This window comes from Alexandromys fortis, unplaced genomic scaffold (assembly GCF_014885135.2).
Source record: "Alexandromys fortis isolate MF-2015 unplaced genomic scaffold, M_Fortis_MF-2015_v1.1 scaffold_40, whole genome shotgun sequence".
Classification (NCBI taxonomy): Eukaryota; Metazoa; Chordata; class Mammalia; order Rodentia; family Cricetidae; genus Alexandromys; species Alexandromys fortis.
The window spans coordinates 10,920,823-10,933,402 of NW_026067966.1; the positions used below are offsets into that span (position 1 = coordinate 10,920,823).

Below are 12,580 nucleotides of genomic sequence, written 5' to 3' on the forward strand. Positions count from 1 at the left end.
CTTCTTACTAGCGTCATGGAAGTAGAATCATCCAGAAAGCTGTTGTTCTGGGGCTGGCAGTCAGGGCTGCAATCACAAACCCGGAACTTTCCACTGCCTAAGTACCAATCTGCTTTCCTCTGCATCTGATGGAAAATAACGTGTACGGGGAGCCTAACAAATGCTTGCTGAATGTCAAGATTCTCCTAATGCACTGTAATGCACTGTAAGTATTGGGGACAGGGGACTTGACCTATGGAGTGGATCATTTTAACTTAACAATTACTGAATCACAAATGAACTCTCAAAAGCTTTGAAAGCAGAAGCAGTGAAACGGGGACATGGCCATCTTTGGTATAAACACAAGCCTGAAAAATAAGCCCTGGTACAGTCATAAAATGAAGGACTTTTGTGTTTAGATTCTTTATTCATCAAACCTAATTCTTCTTTAAGCTTTTTTTTTTCCATTAAAATTTGCTTTTACAGCTCTCTCCATCTGCAAGGCCATCATGGAAGTCTCAAAGGAAGCATTATTTGAGGAATTTGAGAACTATTCCTATACCTTAGAATACTACTCGCAGGAGTCTGCTTCAGAGGAGAAGACGCATCTGGGAATTGTTCACTGGGTCTCCCTGCTGTTGTGTGTCCTAGCATTTGTTCTGGGGATTCCAGGAAATGCCGTTGTCATTTGGCTCATGGGATTTAGGTGGAAGAAGACAGTCACTACTCTCTGGTTCCTCAATCTGGCCATTGCAGACTTCATTTTCCTTCTCTTTCTGCCCCTGTACGTCTCCTATGTGGCCTTGGGTTTCCACTGGCCTTTTGGCCTGTGGCTCTGCAAGGCTAATTCCTTCATTGCCCAGCTGAACATGTTTTCCAGTGTTTTCTTCCTGACAGTGATCAGCCTGGACCACTATCTCCACTTGATCCATCCTGTCTCATCTCAGCGGCACCGAACGCTGAAGAACTCACTGGTCGTTGTTCTATCTGTCTGGCTTTTGGCTTCTCTGCTTGGAGGTCCTAGCCTGTACTTCCGCGACACTCTGGAAGTCAATAGCCACATTATTTGTTATAACAATTTCCAGGAGCATGGCCATGACCTCACCTTGATGAGACACCATGTTCTGACCTGGGTGAAATTCCTTTTTGGCTACCTTTTCCCTCTGCTGACAATGAGCTTCTGCTATTTGTGTCTCATCTTCAAGGTGAAGAAGCGCAGCCTCCCCATGTCCCGTAAGCATTTCTGGGCAGTCCTGTCTGTAGTCATTGCCTTCGTGGTTTGCTGGACCCCTTATCACCTCTTTAGTCTTTGGGAACTCACCATCTACCACGACAGCTCTTTCCAGCACGTGCTGCAGCAGGCGGTCCCTCTCTCTACTGGCTTGGCGTTCCTCAATAGTTGCCTGAATCCCATCCTGTACGTTCTAATTAGCAAGAAGTTCCAAGCTCACTTCCGGGCCTCTGTTGCCGAGGTACTGAAGCATTCGTTGTGGGAAATCAACAGCCCTGCCACAGCCAGCGAACAGCTCAAGAGCCTGTCTTCCCTAGAAACAGACCGTGTTCCCAGAAACCAGCATGGATTCTTCACGTGAACCTCATAAAAATTCCTTTCAGATGAACCTTCGTTCTGATCTAAACCGACCATATTTTTGTTGTTTTTGTTCAGTGTATTGGCCTTATATTTTTGCGTGGGTATAAAATGTAGATTTCTTCTTCCTTGCAATTTTAATGATGCCGCTGTCTGGCTGCCCTCTGGTGGCGACTGTGATATTGACAATCTAAATCTCCCCCTCCGGCCCCCCCCCCCCGTTTTAGCCCGTGTCTATTGATGTGCTGCAGTATATCTATCCGATTAAATAAATCATTTTTATAGCGCATACCACATTATATTAATTATAGTAACTTTCATCTTGAAAAGGCATCAGCCTCGTTTTTGGTTTCCTTTTGGGTCATTTTGTGCGTGCACACCTTGCTTGTTGCTCCTCACTTGCCCGGAGCTCACCAAGCAGCCTACGATGGCTGATAGCTAGCCAGCAAGTCCCAGAGATCTGTCTCCACCTGTCCACAGCCCTACATTGAGGCTTTTTCTCATGTGTGTTCATCTAAAGGCTTCCTTGACCAACTAGGGCGTCTCCCCCGCTCCCTGATCTTCACCTTTTCAGTTACTAAAAGAGAAAATTAACAAATTTTTTTTTCTGGGACAGTTTCATTATGTAATCTAGGTTGGCCTCAAGCTCCAATAAACAAATTGAATACAAATATATTTTAATAGTATAATACATATGTATATTCAACTTTTTAATAATTTACAAATTAAAGTATTAGTTGGTTATGTTGGCTTAAAATTTTCATTTCTGTTAACTGTTTATTTACTAAGTTGACCAAAAAATCTAATTACTTAAGTAATTTATTGTTAGCATAGTTCAATTTTGAGGTTCTGGAACCTCAGGTAGATAATGATGCAACTGGTCTAGCTTGGAATAGTTGGCACATTTTATGACTGTGCCAGGGTTTATTTTTCAGTTCACCAACTGTCCTTTCTCTCACATCTGTCCCTTGACTCTGTCCAGAGTGGTCATACTTCTCAGTTCCAAAGGTGCAAGCGACAAGCGCTCCACGGAGCTGCATCCTCAGGCCTATTTACTGAGGGTTACAAATGCCGCTCATACAGCCTTGTTTCAAAGGGAGGGGGACAGACCTCTTGCTTCTTGAAGAAACATGCCTACAATTTTCTGTTTTAGTTCTTTAGAGCATCATGAAATTTGCATTATCTGGTTGTGTGCGAGTGTGTAGATTAGCTACTATAAACAAACACATTCCGGGGTGGGCCGGCCCGAACGCAGAACTACTTCAAAGCGCAGGCTTTGTTCTTTGGTTTACGTGGACATCAGTATAAGCTAAATAAGATACCTTTATGCCTGTGTTCGTCGGCATTTTCAAGCACTATGGATCCCCAGAAGAGCAAGTGCTGCCCTCTGCCGGCTCTCGTGGTTCTGGAATAAACCTCTGCCGCCTCCCAAGGCTGACACTGCCCTCTGCTGGCCCTTATGATCCTAACAAACTTGAAAAAATTTTCCACTATTCCAGGCTGCACCTGAATTTTCCTCAGTGCGTATTTTATTAAATAAATCTTTACAATATGTAGCTTGCGTCACTAAACCAAGAGCAAGAGTAGGGTCAGGCTATGTGACATAACCCTAGGTTAATTTTTCTGGATCCCCATCTACAAAATACAGAAAGCTTTAAAGATACAACATCCAAACTGTTGAAACTTTTAACTACATCTGGTATTTAACATGAAGCCAAAATAGCTGTGTTTAATGGTATACCCGTGGGGCAGTACAATCACTGGCAGGAGCTCTTAGCATACTGCCCATCTCAGCCAGCGTTTGCTTACAGCTTCAAGGGAAAACAACCCACACTCAACTACCTCATAAACCTACACAAGACCATGGGAGTGTGGGAGTCCTGGGAACTAGTTAGCCTACACAGGACTCCTATCAGGACATAATGCTAACACCAGATTATACTTCTGGGTTTTTTTTTTTTTTGATACAGGGTTTCTCTTGTGTAGCCCTAGCTGTCCTGGAGCTCTGTAGACCAGGCTGGCCTCAAACACAGACCTGCCCGTCTCTGAAATTAAAGGCACGTACCACCCAGTCAGACTACATTTCTAACAAAAGGGTCACCCTCTATAGCTCAACACATTAAATAATCCCTAACATTTGGAAACGGCCGTGATTGTAGGACTTACCTCCTCAGATACAGCAGCAATGTAACACTTGTGGGGGAGCTGAGGAAATCGGGCACTGACACCTACACAGTAGTTAACTCTGGGCCTAGGGGACCCAGCACCCTTCCCTCAATTCCACAAGCACCAGGCACTCGTGTGGCACACACACACATACAACTGAAGAAATTGTTGTATGGCCGAAGTATGTATGTGAATGTCAGGACCAACGACCACCCTACCCCCCACCTAGACTCTAGGGGACTGAAAACCCAGGTGGTAAACATCTTACTGGCCCAAGATTTTCAAAAAATTAATCTTGACATCTGGCCAAAACAGACCACCATATCCATCAGTACCATGTATTACTGTCAGTAACAGAGCTGTATTACCAAAGGCCACAAAATTGTAATTGCTGAACAATAACACTGCATGTTTTTTTTTTCATGTAGCACATAAAACACACGTTGGGAGCCAGTCTTCTTTCACCACGTGGGCCAGGCTGGTCATCAGGCTTGACCTGCTGCTGAGTGACCCACCCATCTTCCCAGCCCCCAGTTTTTATTACTAATGGATTGATTACATGGCCACTGAAGCCTTCCCTTTAACGAAAGCATATACCATTTCTCATAACAGAGTCAAGAGCCCAGGGTTTTTCTAGCCTTTATTCAAGTGCACTGACTTGACGATGATTTTAGATTTTGTTAAAAGCAGCCACATCCATGGATTGTACGTAGTCCTCAAAAGCAGTAATCTGCTCCTCCAGCATATCTGTTCCAACCTTATCGTCTTCAACTACACACTGTATTTGAAGCTTTTTAATTCCGTATCCCACTGGAACCAATTTGGCTACAAAAGAACATAAAGGGAAGAGTTAGGAAACTCTTATTGATGGAAAAACAATGAAAATGTATATAAATTCCAACTTCAAAACCCCACCATTAAACTTACAAGAGCCCCACACCAAGCCGTCTGCCTGAATGCTTCTGACACACTCCTCTAACTTGGCCATGTCTGTCTCATCGTCCCAGGGCTTCACATCCAGTAAGATAGAAGACTTGGCAACAACCGCAGGCTCTGGAAAAGTTAAAAATGCATTACCCTTACTCAACTGAACACCTTTGCTCTAGGTCAAATCTCAATGTTTCAAAACAGACCATCTTCTTATGAAAAAACCACAAAACCCACCTGTCTGTCACGCACATTCCTCTTTCTGTGTGGCTAAGAAAGAGGCATGAAATTGTGTAACAGTTTCTATCCCACAGAGGAATGCTACAACTGCCACCGTAAGATCAGCTGCAGACCAGTAGCTGTGGACCTTGTATGAGCAAAGATGTCTACTCAAGACTAAAACCATGCTAGGGTCAAGCTTTGGAACAACGAAGACACACGACTGCAGAATCACCTACTTTTAGCTTTCTTTGATTCGTACTGTGCAAGGCGCTCTTCTCGGAGCCGCTTTGCTTCTTCACTTTCCTGTGTAGAGAAAAAATGCACGAAGTTGGTTATCGTCTGCTGATACGGTGATGATAGGGCCGTTACAGAAACGACCCGGTTCATCAGTAAAGAGCAAATCCATCACGAGTTCAGCCGAAAGATGGTGATTTGGTTTATTCATCATGTACCCGGTGAGGGTTCGAATCCAGGCCCTGATACAGCACCTACATTTATGCCTTATCAACCTACTCAGAGATGTCAGCCATACCTCCTCGTCATCTGACCCAAAGAGATCAATGTCGTCGTCATCTTTGACATCCGCAGCTGCACTTCCTGTGGTGTCTTCCACACTGGCAGGGCCATACTTGCCCAAAGATTTCTTCACTCCTGGCAGACTTGAAAAAACAAACATCCTACCACGGTTAGGTCGGCGCCACACCTCTTTCCTTTACTAGACAAAACACAAAGTCTTTCTTTCCCAGTACCAATCTGTTCTGGTTATTGATGCTTTAGCACAGCCCCAGGTAAAAATACTACGTGTGCCCGACTCTTCAGTCAACCAACACTAGTACTATAGGAGACAAAACGTACTCAATACTCACTACGGCTTAACTCTTTCAGAACAAACATCTCTGAGCTTTCATTAAGATTTCTTAGTTAACTGGAGTCTACTCCCCAAACTCTCCATCCGTGCTGGTTGTGTTAGAAGGCCGGGGACTGAATGAGCGAGCTACCCTCTCACCCCAGCGATGCCCCCCTCCCAGGTCAAGCACACGGGCAGGGAGGTGTGGGGTAAACTTTGCTGTTTGTCCATGTTCTACCTGTTCTGTTAGGGAATGGAGGACTGAATGAAGTCTCTTGGCCTTCCAAAGTTACCAAGAAATTCAGCTTACACCGGCCCAAAAACGCTAAAGCAACTAGAACCTGGATCCGACTTTGCCCCCATGGGAGAGTCCGGGTGGTGCATAGGCATTTTTTTTTTTTTTTTTTATTTTTACCTGGCTTTCTCTTTCTCGTAAGACTTGATGTGATTATACCAGCGCAGGGCATGGAACAGGTCAGCGGGCGGCGGGCCAGAGACGGCTTCAAAGACCGCTACATCGGCTTGTGATGGCACATACCTGCCGGTGACACAAAGACACGTGCACACACCTTTCAAAGGAAGACACAATATATACGACACAATGTGTGACCAACTCTGCATCCGTCCAACCGGCTAGTGGCGACTATTACGGGGCTAACAAGTTGCTTCAGTCGCTTTTCATTTTAAGTGCCCCAAACATCTGTCTGAGCCTGTGCAAGCTAAGAGCCGCTGCACCATCCTCCCATCGGCCCACCCGCCCGGGAGCCCGGGCGCCCCGCTTCCCTCCCTCCCGCCGCGCCCGCGCCACGTGGCCCCGGCCTCCCGGCTCACCCCTCGATGTAGCTCTTGTCCGCCAGGTAGTCGTTGAGCACCTGGAGGCCGGCGGCGGTTCTGAGGTCCCCGAAGCCCATGGCGTCGGCTGTAACCGGAGGCCCGCAGCGGCGGAGGGACAGAGCGCCAGGAGCCCGCGGCCGGCGCAGAGGGAGAAAAGGGCCCGGGCCGGCCGGAAAAGTCCTTATATAGAGACGGAGGCGTTCCCCCTCCGCGGCACCGGCTAGAGGTGAAAGGTCAAAGTGCGTCACTCGTCCCGCTCCTCCACGTCAACCTGGGACTTGCGGATTAAACGGCCCACAGGCTGTCCGCGGGCCTCCCCTTGCGTTTAGGAAGAAATGAATAAAAGAGGCATTTTAAAATGCCTCCCTCCAAGGATTCCGAAAGTAAGGGAAACGCCCCTTGAGGAGCCGGAGTTGAACGAAAGCGCTCGGCCTCGAGGCCTCGGCTACTTCCGGCGGAACTGCGGGTCCAAAGTCGATCTCTCCGCTTCCTCTCGGCTCTCGTTCGGGCTGACGGAAATTGCCGAACAGGGCCAAAGAGGGGAAATGGTCGAGTCTGGGATTTTCGTCCCTCCTGGCTTTCCGTCCACCAGCTCCTGTGACGGAGTCAGCCGGGACCGCCATATTGACTTAGCGGCCGGGTTCTAAGGGGTCGGAGAGCTCCGGACGAGTCAGCGGAGCATCCCGGTGGGCTCCGGAGGAAAGGTGAGGACGTGTTTAAGTGGGAGGGCTGAAGTTCTGCCAGCAGGTGTTTTCTTTCTCGGCAGGATTGTATCCTTTAGGGCAGATAAGTCATTCTCCTCTTGTCCTTGACTGGGTACCGCCTCCCGCCCCGCCGCCTCGGAAACCCGGGAGAGCCGGCAGGTGAGGCCGACCGGCCTTAGCTTCTGGTGTGATGGAGCAAGAAGGGAGGACGATCGGAAGACCTTCGGGAGCTCGGGCTTGCGAGCTTCTTTCTCCGTGCCTTGACAGGAGGAGGCCGGCTGTCTGCCAGGGTCCCGAGCGACTTCACCTTGGGCACCGCTGTTTAGGTGCTGTCCTGCAGATGTCCACACTCCTGTTTGTTTAGTCTGGGTCATCGATCACACTGGGTAGTGTTTTATTCATTCTACGGACGGGGAAAACTGGCCCAAACAAAAATGTGTAAAAAGTTAGCCGGCGCTGGTTAGCTAAGCGGTTAAGAGTACCTTGCAGAGAGTATCCGAATTCGGTTCTGTAAGTCAGGAGACTGACAGCTGCCTGTCACTGTGCTCCAAGGGGATTCGCCACCCTCTTCTGGACGGGGAGCACCTGCACTCACATGACCCACACACAGACACGCACAGGCACACATAAATACAGAGAAAATGAATCTCAAAAAGTTAGCTCGGAGCCCAGCTGCAAATCAGGAAGCTGCAGTGTCTTCAAGTTCCTGAGATTCGATGTAAAATCAAACTGAATTGTAAACTTTAGATTTTTTTTCCCCCCTGGGAATCTTTTCTTTTTTTTCCCCCACTGAGTTTTACATTACTAAATGGAGTGTTCTAAACCAGAGAAAAGTTTCAGAAAGTTGTTTCCTCTAAGTCACAGCCAAGATACTAGCGATGTGCCAGGTGTGGTGTGGCCCGTCCATAATCCCAGCACTGGGCAAGCTGAGACAGGAAGATGCATCCCAGGACTCTACTAACTGAGCTACAGCCCCAACTTGAGTAGTTGTTTCGGTTCCTATCTGATAGATAGTATGTCTGAAATGTATGTCAGGGCTGGCGGGGTGCCTGACAACCTAAGTTGGATCCCCAGGCCCCCCACGATGGAGGGACAGAACAGACTCCCAAAAGTGCTTTGGTGGTCATGTGCACGTGTATGTGTGTTTGCTAGCACACGCAAAGTAAATAAATGAATGTGAAAAACAAGCCCAGCAACAGATGTGCACCAATCTGGACGTGGTGGGTGTGTTTATAATCCTGGCACTCACTTGGGAAGTCTAGGAGTCCTGAGTGGATCCTTTCCTTCATAGCAAGCTTGAGGTCAGTCTGAGCTACATGAGATTTATATAAAATACACAACAAAACAAGCTGTCTTCTGTACAAGGCAGGTTATCCTCGAACTCTATGTAGTGCAGGTTTTATATCATTGTGTAGCTTAGGCTGGTCTCAAATGCATGATTCTCATGCTTCAGGGTCCCCAGTGCTGGGATTATTATGGGCATTAGACCATCATGCTTGACCTCTTCAATACTTTTTGTGTGATGGAGTATGTACTACTCATTCTGGAATTTGGTGACTTGTTTTTGTAAGGGTACTGTGTTAGTCTTCAGAAAAGGGAAATAGATTTCTTGTCAAGGAATTTATGGTCTAGTAGGTACCAAAATCAATAATTCACATGCAACTTAGCGTTGGGGACTTTGTTATCTGTGCTTGGGATACAGCCCAGTGCAGGCTAAGGAAGTGGTCCTCCACTAAAGCTTAGCCCACGTTTAGTAAGTAGAATAGTAAAATAAATGCATGGTTGAAGGACGCTTGAAAGAAACCCCACACTAGCTCAGAATTGACTATAATAGAGGGTTATTTATTTAGGGGTCGACTCACAGATCACAAAGCCCTGCTCGAACAGGGAACAGCCACCAAAATGCCACAGAAGAGAGAGTGGACGCACACTTTACATCAGCATATATATATATAGTATTTGAGGCCCTGCCCAAGTGGGTGGGTAACTTAAAGGCTGCTGGCTATAGGAATTCCTACAGCACATATGTGCTGTTAGTAAAGAAAATGACCACAAGCAAAGAACACTTCACAGCTGATTGTCAGTAGCCATTACTGATTAAGTTGAAGTCAGCTTTTATTGCACATTTTTCTTTGTTTCTAGTATTGGCAATTTTGACATAGTAATAACACCCTAGGAAGTGTTATAGCTCTGCTCTGTAGATTAATAACTGATTTATACCAGGAATCTGTAAACAGACTGCAGCTGTCTGCAGATTCAATAGTGAAAGTTATAGATTACTGTTATTAAGGAATTAAATAAAATGAACTATGAATTAATGAAAGTTTCAATTATAGGTCTTGTATGATAACTACAGACTTTAGTGCTTAGGCTTTTATTTTATCTGAATGGTAGCAGAGGCAGAGAGGCCTGTGGATGGATCTCTGAGTCTCTGTATAGCTAAAAGCCAGTTGTGGTAGCAATGCCAGTAGGATATGTTGAAGAGGCAGAGGCAAGAGAATCGTGAATTCAAGACCAGCCTGGGCTTAGGGACTGGAGAGGTGGCTCGGTGGTTAAGACCCCTGGCCGTTCTTCTAGAGGACCCAGGTTTGATTCCCAAAAATTACATGACAACTTAGCAACTGTTTGTGACTCCTGTTCCAGGGGATCTGACACCCTCTCCCAGCCTCTCTAGGAATCAGGCGTGTACACGGTGAACAGACGTATATGCAGCAAAACACACATAATTTTTTTTAATTAAAAGGGAAAAGAAAAAATTCTGATTTTTGCATGATTTTCTATTAATGCTACTGCTATTAAAACTTTTTTACTAATAATAATGTTAATTAATGTTGATACATTCTAATCACATAATTTTTTCTCACTATCTTTAAAAGGTAAAAACAACAACACGAAAGACTAGTCATTTTGCATATCCCTGTAATCCCAGCAGTTTGGTGGTAAAGGCAGAAAGATCAAGAGTATAAGGCTAGCCTGAACTACATGAGACCAAAACTAAAACCAACCGACTAAAAAAAACTTTAACAAATTCCAAAGGAAAAATTATGATTTTAGAGGCTATGCTGCAGTTTTATGTCAACTTGACATAAGCTAAAGTCTTCCAAGAGGAGGGAACCTCAATTAAGGAAATGTTTCAACCCTGGGCAGTGGTGGCACATACCTTAAATTCCAGCACTCAGGAAAAATTGTTTTGTTTTCTGTCTATGAATGTTTTGCCTGTTTGTATGCATGTGCACTGTGTGCGCAGGTGCATGCAGAGATCAGAGGAAGACATGAGTAACTACAGTTCTGGGTGGTTGTGAATCACCCTGTGGGCGCTGAGGACTGAACCCAGGTTCTCTGCTTTAAACTTGTGAGCCTCTCCAGTCCCCTTTCTGTTTTTGAGACAGAGTTTCACCAGGTTATCCAGGCTCACATTGAACTCACTCAAGGTCTAGGCAAGCCTGGAGTACATGATCCTGCTGCCTTGGTGTCTCAAGTAACTGAGATTACAGTCCTGCAACACTGGGTCTGGTGGAGGACTGTTGTTTTAAAGCTCACCCATGAGTTTGTGATAGATTCAGGATGGAAGTGTAGTATCAAGCAAATTGCAGGCCTGCGAGATAAGCATGCTACTCAGCACAGAATGATGGGCCTCAGGATGCGACAAAGGCTTTTGACTTCTGAGCTACCTCAGGAATATTTTAGGATCATATATAATTCATGTATCATCTGAGAGTGCATACTGGAGCCAGTTGTGATAGCACCCAGGAAGCAGAGGCAGGAGGATTACTTCAAGACTAGCCAAGATTAATAGCAAGACCCTGTTTCAACAAAACCAAAACCCCCAACATACTGGTAAGAGATGAGGGCAGAAAGGTTTTGTTGTTGTTGTTGTTGTAAGTAGCTATTAATGATAAGAGTTATTTTACAATTTATTTTACTTTATTCTTATTTCTTTTCTTTTATTTTTTTATTTTTTATTTTTTTTTTTTTTTTTTTTTTTTAAGACAGTGTTTTATATATATATGCCTGACTTCAAACTTGCTATGTAGCAGAAAATGACCTTAAACTTGTGATCCTCCTGCCTCTGCTTCCCAGGTTCCGGGATTACAGACATGTATTCCATGTGTGCTGTGCTGGGGTTCGAATTTAGGACTCTCTGGATGCTAGGCAAGCACCTTGTGCATTGCACACCAACTGAACTGTGTTCCAAGCCCTTGCCACTTCTTTCTAGTCACAACAGAACTGCCCTTTCCATTACAAAGCCCAGATTTACAGCTGGAGAGATAGCTCAGTCATCTCAATTGCCTGTGGACCCAAAGGCTACTGCATGCTAACTGCTCTCTAGCTGTGTGACATTGTGTATGCTAACGTCTCTGGGACCGAGAGAGAAAACATCAGTACCTCTGAATATTCTCTTAGAATAATGTATATAAAACCATAAAACAATACCAGATAATTTATAAATAGGTGGGGTTTTTTTTACCTCTATAACAACTTATCTTTGTTTTAATTTTTTAGGCATCATGTTAAGGATACCTGTAAAAAGGGCCTTAATGGGCCTTTCTAAGTCTCCTAAAGGATATGGTAAGTTTTTGGGTTTTTTTGTTTTTTGTTTTTTAATACCCATGAGTATTACACTTACCTTTGTCAGTTCCATGGTCTGTTAGGTGTTTCTTCAGAAAATTTGAGCCCATAATTTATATTAAATAAAGAGTAGAAACCATTGATGCAAGTTGACAGACGAATTTTCAAAATAAAACTTTTTCTTCTTTAGTTTACAAAAAACACATAATAGAACATATTAGGAATTACATTCTGTATCAAAGTAAAAAAAATGCTCATTTGGTTTTGAAAAGCAATGTTAAAATATCAACCAAACTACTGGTAAAAGCAGACAATAAGGCCAGCTGGTGATGGCACACACCTTTAATCCCAGCAGAGGCATGCATGTGTCTTTAAGTTTGAGACAGCCTGGTCTACATAGTGAGTTCCAGGCCAGCCAGGACTACCTAGAGATACCTGTAAGAAGAGCCTTCATAGGTCTTTCTAACTCCTAAAAATGTGGTAAGTTTTGTTTTTGTTGTATGTTTAAAAGTATTTTTCAGTGTCCCTCTCTCGAGCAAACAAAATAAACAAAAAACCACAAAACCAAATCTGACAACCGTATATGTGTTGTTAGAACTGAACTGAAAAAGCTTTTGTACTTTGTTACTTTAGTACTTTCTTACTTTACTTTAGATTTAGTTCTTAAAGAAATGTGCATCTAGAGAAAGAGGACTAGTAAAAAATAAAAATTTTCTATCCATTAGCTTCTGCTGTCATGAGTGA

At 44.6% G+C, this 12,580-nt stretch overlaps 3 protein-coding genes and 2 non-coding genes across 5 annotated transcripts in view; 2 read left to right on the forward strand and 3 right to left on the reverse strand.

Annotated features, from left to right (window-relative positions):
• Cmklr2 (chemerin chemokine-like receptor 2) overlaps positions 1-1,771 on the forward strand; it is a 64,020-nt gene extending 62,249 nt beyond the window's left edge. Inside the window, exon 4 of the mRNA XM_050154357.1 lies at positions 466-1,771. Within this exon, the coding sequence (XP_050010314.1) occupies positions 489-1,571 (1,083 nt within the window). The 5' untranslated portion in view covers positions 466-488 and the 3' untranslated portion in view covers positions 1,572-1,771. The remainder of the gene's footprint in view (positions 1-465) is intronic.
• A 2,584-nt stretch (positions 1,772-4,355) lies between these two features.
• Eef1b2 (eukaryotic translation elongation factor 1 beta 2) lies at positions 4,356-6,776 on the reverse strand. The gene is made up of 6 exons (XM_050154359.1): positions 6,561-6,776; positions 6,145-6,267; positions 5,415-5,541; positions 5,119-5,185; positions 4,661-4,786; positions 4,356-4,558 (listed from the first exon to the last, which is right to left on the reverse strand). The coding sequence occupies exons 1-6, from the start codon at positions 6,638-6,640 to the stop codon at positions 4,404-4,406; spliced, it is 678 nt and encodes a 225-aa protein (XP_050010316.1). The 5' UTR covers positions 6,641-6,776; the 3' UTR covers positions 4,356-4,403.
• Positions 4,896-5,027, reverse strand: LOC126508888 (small nucleolar RNA SNORA41). Its single transcript, XR_007593992.1, has one exon. It is a non-coding gene; the product is annotated as a small nucleolar RNA SNORA41 (small nucleolar RNA).
• LOC126508887 (small nucleolar RNA SNORD51) lies at positions 5,261-5,338 on the reverse strand. Its single transcript, XR_007593991.1, has one exon. It is a non-coding gene; the product is annotated as a small nucleolar RNA SNORD51 (small nucleolar RNA).
• A 342-nt stretch (positions 6,777-7,118) lies between the features above and the next one.
• Positions 7,119-12,580, forward strand: part of Ndufs1 (NADH:ubiquinone oxidoreductase core subunit S1) — a 33,341-nt gene continuing 27,879 nt past the window's right edge. The window contains exons 1-2 of the mRNA XM_050154355.1: positions 7,119-7,267; positions 11,771-11,836. Coding sequence (XP_050010312.1) covers positions 11,776-11,836 — 61 coding nt within the window. The 5' untranslated portion in view covers positions 7,119-7,267; positions 11,771-11,775. The remainder of the gene's footprint in view (positions 7,268-11,770; positions 11,837-12,580) is intronic.